Source organism: Pistacia vera, unplaced genomic scaffold (genome assembly GCF_008641045.1).
Source record: "Pistacia vera cultivar Batoury unplaced genomic scaffold, PisVer_v2 Contig333, whole genome shotgun sequence".
Lineage (NCBI taxonomy): Eukaryota > Viridiplantae > Streptophyta > Magnoliopsida > Sapindales > Anacardiaceae > Pistacia > Pistacia vera.
In genome coordinates this window covers 205,865-217,466 of record NW_022196150.1, presented here as the reverse complement: position 1 = coordinate 217,466, position 11,602 = coordinate 205,865, and the positions used below count along the sequence as shown (strand labels likewise).

The window sequence follows — 11,602 nt, the reverse complement described above, 5'->3', positions numbered from 1 at the left end:
ATGTCTTCAGGAAGAAGTGCTTTTAGGCTTTCAAAACCTTTGATCGGAGAAGATGGGAAAATTTATGCTTGTTCAGAGAAGACTTTGTTTGCATTTGAAAGTAATGGTTCCATTGCTTGGTCCTTGGATTTAGATTTTAAATGCAACATTGGTATGGCTCCAGTTCATGGTGGAAAAGGAAAGGTAATCAATTTGTTTGTCCTACATTAAAGAAGTCGATTCAGGACTAGTTTATAGCATTCAAGTTGCCCTAAAATCTAGTTTTGAACAACAAGCTGAAAGAACTTTTTCAGTCTGGAAACGTTTGGCACATAAAAGTTAGTTTAATACTTATGGTCCCTATGTTAAGTTTGTCAAACTTTTTAGCAATCTTGTATGATCATTGATTTATGCAAGTTGTTGGCAGATATATTTGGTTGCAGAAGACAGAGTGTTTAAAGTTGATTTTATGAAAATGGGACCTTCTGAATCTGCCACACAAGTTTTCTTTGGTGGAGGACCAGGTAAAGAGGGAGCAGGTGAAATTATTGGGCTTGCAGTGAGCACATTGAGTTCAGCCGTTTTTATTAATGTTAAAAATAGGGGACTCTTTGCATTCATGACTCATGGAGAAGTACTTTGGAGTGCTGGACCCGTGCAATACCAGTCTGACTACCATCAAGGTTGTAGGAAAACTGTTACAGATTGTTATTTTACTTCATATCCCGTGATTGATCAATGTGAGGCTAATGTATATGTAAGGTCTTTTCATCCCTAATCTTTCCATTTTTTTTTCTATAATTTGCTCTAAATATAAGATGAATTAGAATTCATCATGATTTACTCCGCACATAAGGAGGGTATCCAACATGAAGTTATTCCATGTTTCTTTTTGATCTATATATCTTTCTGACGTTTGAGGCTTTCCATTTTTTTTCATTTCAGGATTGCATATGATTTGCCTAGGACTAAACTCTCTCTGTATGGGTACCCATTTACTTATAGAGTCTTTGCATTTGCAGATATCAAACACTCAAGGTGAACTTTATTCGTTCTCAGTTCGTAGTCCTCGTTTCAATTGGATCCAGGATTTTAGTTCCTTCGACAAAGTGTTAACCATCACCTCAGGAAACAATGGTCGTTTGTATGTTACTGTATCAGTTAAGGCTTTAGTGTTTGCACTTGATGCATCTTCAGGAAATGTTTTGTGGCAGAGAAGTATTGGGCCCTTAAGTACTGTAGATTATGCACCAGTAGTTGACTCTAATGGTACGTTTGTGCTCCATGATATTCTTAACTCAGTTTACTCTTACACATCCTTTAATGACTAAATAAGCTTTCCCACCACCTTAATTGTAGTGAACTTATTCACCATCAACTCCACCTTAAGCGTCGCATACATATTTTCATCTCTCATTCCATCGTACCTTGTTATGTTATAGTGTATCTCATGGATGTAACAGGGTGGATATCTGTTGGTTCATTGGATGGCTTCCTGTACTCGTTTTCTCCAACCGGCAGTCTTCACAAATTTTCAAAATCAGATACAATGGATTCAGTGATCCAAGTTAGCCCACTTCTTGATTGTTCCGGATATGCAGTATATATATCCCAGACAAAGATGAGCGGAAAATTTATCCACACTATTGATGAATATACATATGTCTCCACAATGAAACCTGAAAGTGTAGTCTTCTCCTTGATGGTTCCAGCAACTGGGTCCATTCATTGGTCTGAAACCTATCCCGGTAATTGCGGTTTTTTTTCTGTTCAAAGTTTGATTTTCATTGGTTGATTTCATTTGCCTTCTATGTTTCCATCATACTAGAAATTATTGCTTTAGAGACTCTAAATTCTTTCAGCATTTGATGGTTGCAGGTGAATTCTCATCCTTATTATCCAAGAGTGACCTGCAACATTTTGATCTGGATGAGAGTCTTGTTCTTGCTTTTGTCACTGCTGCAAGTGAGATTTTCTCAATGCATAAAGTGTTTAATGGATGAAAATTATAAATACTAATTTGCACTGAAAACTATCTGGCCTTACTAATATAGAATAAAGGGGTCCAAGTTAACAGAAGAATAAGGAACGCACATCATATGTCAATAAAATTTGTTAATTTTATGCTTTAGTGTTACTGAACTTACATCTTGGTTCTTCTGAATGATGCAGAGACAGGCAACACATTACAATGCCGTACTACACGTAATCATTGATGTAACCACCTTTTAAAAATTTTATACTTGATAATGTGCATTGTGTTTGATTCTTCATCTGTTACAGGACAGAAGATTGCAGCTAGTTGTTCCCAAACAAAGCCTAAGCGGCCTGGTATCTACACAGGTAAGTTGCAGTATTTAAGCAATAAAGTTTTAAAGTAAATATGGGGAAAAAAAAAAAATCATGAAGTAAAGAAGTGTTATCAACAGAAGTCATTAACACTTCCTGCAGGTAACGAAAGGGCAATACTGCTGTTCCTGTTTTTCGAGTCAGTGGTCTTGTTAGTGTTAGCTGTACTTGTGAGATTCTGTTGCACATTTTGGAGGAAAAAGAAGCTGCAAGGACAAAACTTGGGAACGTTTCTGGAAAAGCGAGTAAGCTCTTCAGTTTTACTTCCTTTTTAGTCTAGCAATTCTCTTTCATTGGCAATGTTTCGGCCTTTCAGCGTTCACTCCAACTCAAGAAGAAAGCGTTCGATAGAACAATCACAGAACTTGAGCAGAAGGCTGCAGAGGAAGCAGTATCGGGTGAAGTGATTGAAAAGCTCAGTAGTTTGGTGCAAGAAAGGAAAGGCGTCGAGAGAAAGCTCTCGACAACTTACAGTTTAGGCAGGGACACTGCAGGCTCAGGTTCAAAGTCTCTCCTTCCAGTATATGATGCTAAAACCAGGAGCTATTCATTTCAAGGGCCGAAGAAAGAGAGTGTCACTATCTTTCACACTCTAAGTACTGATACATCTTCTGGCAGTACTGAAACAGAAAACAGTTGGGATTCCGAAGAAGATAAAGATGGGTCGGCAGCCAATACAAAGGCGAAAGCAAAAGCAAAAGCCCCTATTGAAGCAGACAGTTCAAGTGATGATGGGGTCATGATGCATTGCAGGAGAAGTCCATCAGAGCCGGCTTCAAGTTCCAGGGGATTCATTAGTCCATTATTTGTGGAGCAAGAGGGAGAGGTGGTGGAGTCCATGTCCATGTCGTCAAGTGTGTTAAAGAGGAGAAGAACATTGTCTTCAACCAAGTAAAAACTACACAAAATAATTTGATCACATTATGTAATGTTAATCATTTTCAAAAAAATCAAGGGATTTTTCCCATGTTCAAACCCAAGTTGAAAATGGGAGCATTTTATGTTGCTATNTTACAATGCCGTACTACACGTAATCATTGATGTAACCACCTTTTAAAATTTTTATACTTGATAATGTGCATTGTGTTTGATTCTTCATCTGTTACAGGACAGAAGATTGCAGCTAGTTGTTCCCAAACAAAGCCTAAGCGGCCTGGTATCTACACAGGTAAAGTTGCAGTATTTAAGCAATAAAGTTTTAAAGTAAATATGGGGAAAAAAAAAAAAATTCATGAAGTAAAGAAGTGTTATCAACAGAAGTCATTAACACTTCCTGCAGGTAACGAAAGGGCAATACTGCTGTTCCTGTTTTTCGAGTCAGTGGTCTTGTTAGTGTTAGCTGTACTTGTGAGATTCTGTTGCACATTTTGGAGGAAAAAGAAGCTGCAAGGACAAAACTTGGGAACGTTTCTGGAAAAGCGAGTAAGCTCTTCAGTTTTACTTCCTTTTTAGTCTAGCAATTCTCTTTCATTGGCAATGTTTCGGCCTTTCAGCGTTCACTCCAACTCAAGAAGAAAGTGTTCGATAGAACAATCACAGAACTTGAGCAGAAGGCTGCAGAGGAAGCAGTATCGGGTGAAGTGATTGAAAAGCTCAGTAGTTTGGTGCAAGAAAGGAAAGGCGTCGAGAGAAAGCTCTCGACAACTTACAGTTTAGGCAGGGACACTGCAGGCTCAGGTTCAAAGTCTCTCCTTCCAGTATATGATGCTAAAACCAGGAGCTATTCATTTCAAGGGCCGAAGAAAGAGAGTGTCACTATCTTTCACACTCTAAGTACTGATACATCTTCTGGCAGTACTGAAACAGAAAACAGTTGGGATTCCGAAGAAGATAAAGATGGGTCGGCAGCCAATACAAAGGCGAAAGCAAAAGCAAAAGCTCCTATTGAAGCAGACAGTTCAAGTGATGATGGGGTCATGATGCATTGCAGGAGAAGTCCATCAGAGCCGGCTTCAAGTTCCAGGGGATTCATTAGTCCATTATTTGTGGAGCAAGAGGGAGAGGTGGTGGAGTCCATGTCCATGTCTTCAAGTGTGTTAAAGAGAAGAAGAACATTGTCTTCAACCAAGTAGAAACTACACAAAATAATTTGATCACATCACGTAATGTTAATCATCTTCAAAAAAATCAAGGGATTTTTCCCATGTTCAAACCCAAGTTGAAAATGGGAGCATTTTATGTTGCTATCAACAGACACCATTATAGTGATTTTAGAGCTGTTGCAGTAATCAAATGGTTGGAATCTTTAGCAAAATTATTTAGCTTCGTTTTTTTGTGACCCGGGTGTCCTGACCATAATCCTTCGGCCTGAAGTAGAGACTGAATAAATCTTCTCAATGATAATCCTATTGACAATCTAGGTAGATCAAATTCAAAACTTTTTAAATAATATACTTAAGAGTCTTAATTGACCGTTATATCACCCAATGGTGGTTAATTATTAAGCTTCTTTGTATAGAGTTTTGATATACACATTTTAAACTGTTACAAAATTGTGAAAGAAGGAATGGAACGACATGTCGTTTCAGAAGTCATGATTATACCATTCTACGACATGTGGTCTAATCTAACGGGTCTGCAAAACTCATAATACGACAAATCGTCTAAAAAAAAGTCATAATACGACAACTAAAAAAGTCCAGCCTATTCTGCGACACACAGGATATTATCCCTTTCTGTGATAAAACGGAAAAGGCAAGAGAGAGACAGACAGACAGAGATCTATTATCGTTGTTCGGCTCACTAATTTGGGCCATAAACGGTCTTTCAAAGAATCAAGGTAAAATCCCTAATTTCAACTTTCTCTTATCTGTTTGGTTACTGAGAAAATTCAAGAAAAACAATGACTAACCATTTTATAGTTTCTTTTGTTTATTAAATATCCAAAATTTTTAGCTTATTTTAGTGTAACGGTTCATTTCTCTCTACTCAAGTTAAATTCCAGATTCCTTTTTTTATATATATATATATATATCTTTCTTTTAAAGTATTGTTCTTTCTGTGATATGGATATCTTTACTTGCATTGATTGAAACCCTAATCACCGTGAAAATCTTGAATGAGAAGAAATGAATTTAAATTGTAGTACTATTTGTTTAAAGCCGAAACCTTTTAAACAACTCAGCTGGAAATTACAGTTTAATTGTATTATTTGGTGACTCTGGCTTGATATTAGTAATGTGGTGTATACTGTAATGGATAGTTTTGTGTTCATTTAGAGTAGCCTTGGAGAAGTCCTAGGTGGGAATGGTATGTAATCTTTATTATGTATAACTTTTTTATCTTTCGTTTATCTAAAAATGTTACTTGGATTGGTAATTTTTGGAGTGTATAGAAATGTGACAAAGTTTTATTAGATGAAAGTATGAATGGCTTAGTAGCCATAATCTGAGACCCTCTTAATAGTTGCAGTATTTGTTCGTTTTGATTTTCTATATTCTGGGTATATTTCACTTGCATTTCATGGTTCAGTAATTTTTCCTAGAAAATTTATGAAAGTGTTTTCTAAGATGTTTGGTTTTGTTGTCTGTTGCTAGTTCAAAACTCTTTTTCCTTTGCAGGATAATCTGGGTGGTTGATGACTGGAGCTTGTAAAGTTATTGCATTTTTTTATAAGTATGGAAACGGAGGATATGCTTAAAGTTTCTGGAGACGAGAATAATGAAATTTGTGATTTAGATGATAATGTTGTTGAAGCTGATTCTCAACCTAATAATTCAGATGATATAGAAGATGAACCAAGGATTGAGAGCATGGAGCTAAATGAAAGCAATGCTGGAACTGAAGAGGGTCAGTTTATAGAGGACAGAAAACAAGACAACGATTTCATTGATGATTCATCTATTGTGCAAGTAAATGTTGAGTTGACTGAAGCTGTCAAATTGGCTGAAAAAGTTGTAGAATCAGGCTCTACAGTGCATGTTCAGAATGGCTGCCTTATTTCTTCAAATGAAAGTCCCATCCGCAACTATGTGATGGATGTTAGTTGTATCCTGTTTTAACATTTGAATCCTAACTTCTGTTTCTTTTGTGCTTCTCTGATTTTGCATAGAATAACCATTTTCAAAAGAAACTAATGCAAGGAATTTGCTTCCATATATTATCTTAATAAGTGAATTCCTCTATGCAACTTTTTATTTGCAATTTATGGTGAGCTCCTGATTTTATGATTTCCATAATATAACATGGCAGCTATGTCCGGTGTTAAGAGATCCCGGATGACATTTGAAGATGATCAACCTTCAGTGCATGTATCTTATAATTCCTTGACAAGGTCTGAGTTGGGAATAGTCATTGTTACTTAAGAAAATAAATAATGACGAAAAGTTGATTTTTTATTTCTTCTCAGATTTTTGTGGCTAATATATGTATGCTTTTTTTGGAGATAATTCTAATTAGTTAAATACTTGGTAAACTTTGTCCATTTTGCAGAGCTAGTAAGCTGAAACTTGAGGTATTATTACAGCAGTGGTCAGAATGGCAAGGCCAGCAGGGTTCGTCAGTAAATGTAAGTACATATGATAAAAATGGCAGTCTTTTATTTTTCATTTCGTTTTTCCATGTTTGGCTTCCTGCTTCTTCACAAGTTAAATGCTTCCTTATCTAAGATGAGATAGGTGAACTTTTCTTTATTACTTTTATTTTCCCAAAAGAAAATTAAAGTGGCTTGGGTGAACTAGCATGCATTGTATCTCAAGATATGTATCTTTTTTCCTTAGACAATCTATGTGAACCATTGTGAATAACATACCAATTAGACTAAATAATGTGTGATTATAATAGGACTAAATAGTATATAGCTTTTTGAAGTTTTAAGGAAATCCTAAAAACTTTAAGTATCTTTGACAATTTGTCTACTTGATGAATCTGGACAGTGTAGTCTAAGTTGACAAAATAAGTTGTAAGAATGTAGTGGCCCTAAAAGCAGAAATGGGAACTTAGTTCAACGCATCATAGAACCTAAAAATAGAAAAAGACTAAATGTTGAGTCTTGCTTCAGGCTTTTTTTCATCAGTGGCAGATTGACGAAGGGTCTTATGACAAAAGAAGTCATAAAATTGAAGTGGCCCTAAAAGCAGAAATGGTAACTTAGTTAAAAACAATCATAGAACCTAAAATATTGAAAGAGACTAAATGTTGAATCTTGCTTCAGGCTTTTATTTCTAAGTGGCAGATTGGTGAAGGTTCTTGTGCTGAGATGATCTGTAGTATCTGTTGGCTCTCTTATGTTTCTCATTTGGAGGAAAACATTATTGTTTATATAACATAAACCATCAGCTGCAATTAATGGTTAAAGTGTATCAGAAGTATGAACTCCTAAATAACCTTTGTTTCTTGAAAGTTGGGGTTGTGGGACTTGTTGCTTTATCATCAAATTTTTTTTTCATGTTGTTTCCCAAGTCTTGACCTATGAGTAATTTTTCCAATTCTTATAGGATTCAAGTGGAACTTTAGAATCTGGTGATGCAACGTATTTTCCTGCTATTCATGTTGGCACTAAGAAGGGTTCTGCAGTGGTGAGTTTCCATTTGTGTCTTTGTTTCTGAGCTGAATTAGTTTACCGGCCAATCATTAAGCTTATATTCTTTCTGTCCTGGCAAAAAAAAAAAAATCATTAAGCTTATTTTTCTTCTGTTGTTGCCCTATTGAACATTCTGGTGCAGATTACTTTTTACTGTTGGGTTAATCTTTTCATTTTGTGGACCAAGATTAGACTGAATTGATTTTTATTATCAAAAAATTTCCTCAATTTCAAGATTACTCAATAAACTTGTTTATTTTAAACAATTACATTGCATACTAGAGAACTAGTGAGGAGTTACTTAAAGCAAATCCAAGTATGAAGAAATATAATTTTGACTGAACATATAAACTTTTTAAATTTCTTTGTTTTCCCTAATCAGGTTCTCCTTCCAAAAATTCAGCTTTGCTTTTCTTATTTAAATATCTCAATAGAACTTACAAGGATATACAGTGCTTGGAAATATAAGATAAGGTATAGATTTGCGAAAACTCACTCAGAGAAGATGAAATATCTAATCTGCCAATCTCATTATTTGTACTTTACATTGTATGAAATTTCTGACAAGGATACATGTAACATTTTTTCATGTTTGCCAGTAACTTCTCTCTCAAAACAGATAAGATGTTTTTCTTAGTTCTGTTGTTTCATATTTTACATATATTTGTTTCTTTCAACTGTTCTTTTATGTGTAGTCTTTTTGGATAGACAACGAAACAAGGAATCAGCAGAATGAGGGATTCATTCCTTTGGATAGCAATAATACGCCTCTTTATGATCGTGGATATGCATTGGGTTTGACTTTAGGGGATGATTCAAGTAATTTGGAGGGGTAAATATTCACTACATTTGTACCTTTCATAGAGCTTTTTATGATTTATGGGTGGAAATATTTCATGTGATCTGTAAATGTGTAGAAATATTTAAATGGTCACTGGCATAAATTGAAATATGCAACCTTATTACATTGATTTTTCTAGGTGGAAATCTTATAGTTTTCATTTTCATGTATCTTAATGTCTGTTGACATCTCATATTTTGTAGTAATATTTTCCTCTATCTTGCAGAGGCTTGAAGATAATAGATGATCCTAGCCGTTGTTTCAATTGTGGTTCTTATAGTCATTCGTTAAAGGAATGCCCAAAACCTCGTGACAATGCTGCTGTCAATAATGCTCGACAGCAACAGAAGTCTAGACGTAATCAGAACTCTGCTTCTCGCAATCCAACTCGATATTATCAGAATTCTTCTGGTGGAAAATATGATGGCTTGAGGCCCGGTGCCCTTGATGCTGAAACACGGCAACTTTTAGGTCTTGGGGTAATGTGGTTGCTTTTTTCCTTTCCATTCTACTGATTCTTCATGAACACAAGTTTGTATGCTTCTGAGTTATTTATTTAATGTTGATATGCATGCACTAATGAATGCCTCTATGGGCATGTAATTTAGAACATAATTTCTTTCATAGTATGACCTAACTGTTTTAAGGCTCCTTATAAAACCTAAATGATTGATAAATTTAGCCCTAATTTGAGTGATTTTAGTATGAGATAGTTGGTATTCTTTATTATATGTTGAAGTTCTTTAAGTCAGTTCTCTTCACTGTACTTACAATGTAGTTATTGACATCCCTTGCTATTTTTATGCTTGTCAGGAAGTAAAACTCTGAAAACCAAGACACCCCTTTATGGAAATTTGACTTCTTTACACGTATTTATAAATGTTTAAGTGTTAAAATAGTTTTATATGTTACACAGGAGCTTGATCCACCCCCTTGGCTTAATAGAATGAGAGAACTGGGGTACCCACCAGGATATTTAGGTGAGTAAATTAACTATGCTCACTTCTTTAGTGTTCTCTGTCTTTTGATTACATTTTTCGTCATTTAGATTGTGAAATGCTTGTATTATGATGAGACCATCAGATTTGTGGTGTACAATAGGTAAGTCCAAGAGAGGCAAGTAGGGGATTATGGGATTGTTACAAGAAGATTCGGCTGAGTGAGGTGTTAAAAATTAGTTATTGGGGGGACAGATGGCAGTAATAGGTGGGATATGAGAAGAATTCTGTTAGAGAGAAAAGAGAATAAAAAGGAGGTAAAAAGGGGAGAAGGATATCTGGAAAATTGGAAGGGAAAACAGGGAACGGTGCTGACCCTTGAAGTTCAGCCTGGTTCTTGATCTTTTTTCTGTCTGTTTTGTTATTTTTCCTTTTATGTTGGATTGAGGTTGGCTAATTCCATTCTTGGTTTAGTTTTATATCCTCATCTTAGTAATATATAAAAAGATAAGTTCTGCAGTTCTGGTGTTTTAGTGTTTTAGTGTTATTCTCATTTTTTGCTTGAAATGTTTGTTCTTTACAGTGTCTGAATTGATTGAGTCAGTGGGTTCCAACAAATTGTCATTCTTGTCCTTGTTCTGTATACAAGGATGTAGTTTCATAGTTGACTTTTTAGGCCAGTGAGAGATTGGCTTGGTCTAGCTTTGTTGCTTTTTTTGTTTAGATGTGTCATAGGGTCTAGCAAGCAGAAGCTGGGAAATATTTTGGCAATTGTGGGGTAAAGGATTGCCTCGCCCAAACAAAAATTAATTCAATGGGATCTTCGTAATGAACTTTGGATTTGGCATGCTAGTTAATGCTCATGGTGTTTGGGATATCTTTCCAATCATTTAAGATGTAGGGTCATCTCTGATGATAATTTGAGGCTTTGTTTTTTCTACATTCTATATTACATGTCATTCTGTCTTATGCAAAATTATCTACTCACCAATCAGAAATAACTGAGAAGGGAGAGCATTAGACTCGAAATAAACATGTTCCGCTAACTTCAAGCAGGTTTTGGGAGGGGTACTTTTCTAAATAACTTGAAGTATCGATGCCATCGTTCTCTACTATATTTTTGTTGTCTCTGTAGTAGCATCTTTACTTGTTCCATGTTATATTAAGTTCATTTATGCTGATAACTCTTATCTTGATGTATATATATTTAGACCCAGATGCTGAGGATCAGCCATCGGGAATTACTATTTTTGCTGATGAGGAAATAAAGGAAGAGCAAGAAGATGGTGAAATTCTCGAAACAGACACTCCTGAACCACAAAAGAAAATGACTGTCAAATTTCCTGGAATAAATGCTCCACTCCCAGAAAATGCAGATGAAAGACTCTGGGCAGCTGGATCTTTAAATCCTGATCCACCTAGGGACCGATCTCACCACAGAATGAGCCATCGTACGGAATCAATGACCAGAGGACATCATTATGATCAAAGGTGGTCTAGGGATTCCAGAGATGATGGTCCTCCTGGCTGTGACCCAGTGTCTAGTTATCCTCCACGTTATGGTGGTCATGATTTTGGGCATAGCTCTCACAGTAGAAGCCCCAGCTTGGGGAGGTCCCATTCTGAGAGAGGTTGGAGGAGTCCATTGGTATATGACGATTACATGAGTGACAGTCCATACAGACGAATGTCGCCACCAGATTATGGTTTAGGCAGATATGAAAATGACGGTGATAGATACCGGGATGACTACGACCTGGGTCATTCATATCGTGGCGTTGATGAGTACGACAGGTATCACCATCGAAGTAGACGGTAGAGTAGACAATTGTTGAACATTGTTGTATCAGTAGCTTGTAAAAAAGATGCTTTTCTTGATAGACTAATACATGAGATTTTTGTGTAACCCCCATCTAGGAAGGGGACTCTTATACAGAGAATTAGACTTTATAACTTAGATGTCATAACTCTGGT

At 36.0% G+C, this 11,602-nt stretch overlaps 3 protein-coding genes across 5 annotated transcripts; all 3 read left to right on the top strand.

The window, feature by feature from the left end:
• Positions 1 to 3,326, top strand: LOC116137743 (protein GAMETE EXPRESSED 3). Its single transcript, XM_031423440.1, has 9 exons — positions 1 to 183; positions 407 to 736; positions 1,002 to 1,248; positions 1,443 to 1,727; positions 1,858 to 1,944; positions 2,152 to 2,184; positions 2,263 to 2,322; positions 2,431 to 2,573; positions 2,645 to 3,326. The coding sequence occupies exons 1-9, from the start codon at positions 1 to 3 to the stop codon at positions 3,221 to 3,223; spliced, it is 1,947 nt and encodes a 648-aa protein (XP_031279300.1). The 3' UTR covers positions 3,224 to 3,326.
• On the top strand, positions 3,316 to 4,400 carry LOC116137742 (protein GAMETE EXPRESSED 3-like). The gene is made up of 4 exons (XM_031423439.1): positions 3,316 to 3,358; positions 3,437 to 3,496; positions 3,608 to 3,750; positions 3,822 to 4,400. The coding sequence occupies exons 1-4, from the start codon at positions 3,316 to 3,318 to the stop codon at positions 4,398 to 4,400; spliced, it is 825 nt and encodes a 274-aa protein (XP_031279299.1).
• A 591-nt stretch (positions 4,401 to 4,991) lies between these two features.
• LOC116137722 lies at positions 4,992 to 11,585 on the top strand. Of its 3 annotated transcripts, XM_031423411.1 has the most exons (10): positions 4,992 to 5,107; positions 5,889 to 5,943; positions 6,049 to 6,315; positions 6,520 to 6,601; positions 6,760 to 6,835; positions 7,764 to 7,844; positions 8,545 to 8,681; positions 8,917 to 9,169; positions 9,607 to 9,670; positions 10,840 to 11,585. In XM_031423411.1, exons 3-10 carry the CDS (start codon positions 6,081 to 6,083, stop codon positions 11,445 to 11,447), a joined length of 1,536 nt encoding a protein of 511 aa, XP_031279271.1. In that variant the 5' UTR covers positions 4,992 to 5,107; positions 5,889 to 5,943; positions 6,049 to 6,080; the 3' UTR covers positions 11,448 to 11,585. The 3 variants fall into 3 exon arrangements, with proteins under 3 accessions (XP_031279271.1, XP_031279270.1, XP_031279272.1); XM_031423410.1 differs by having other exon boundaries at positions 5,889 to 6,315; XM_031423412.1 differs by lacking the exons at positions 4,992 to 5,107; positions 5,889 to 5,943 and having other exon boundaries at positions 6,179 to 6,308.
• The last annotated feature ends 17 nt before the right edge of the window (positions 11,586 to 11,602 follow it).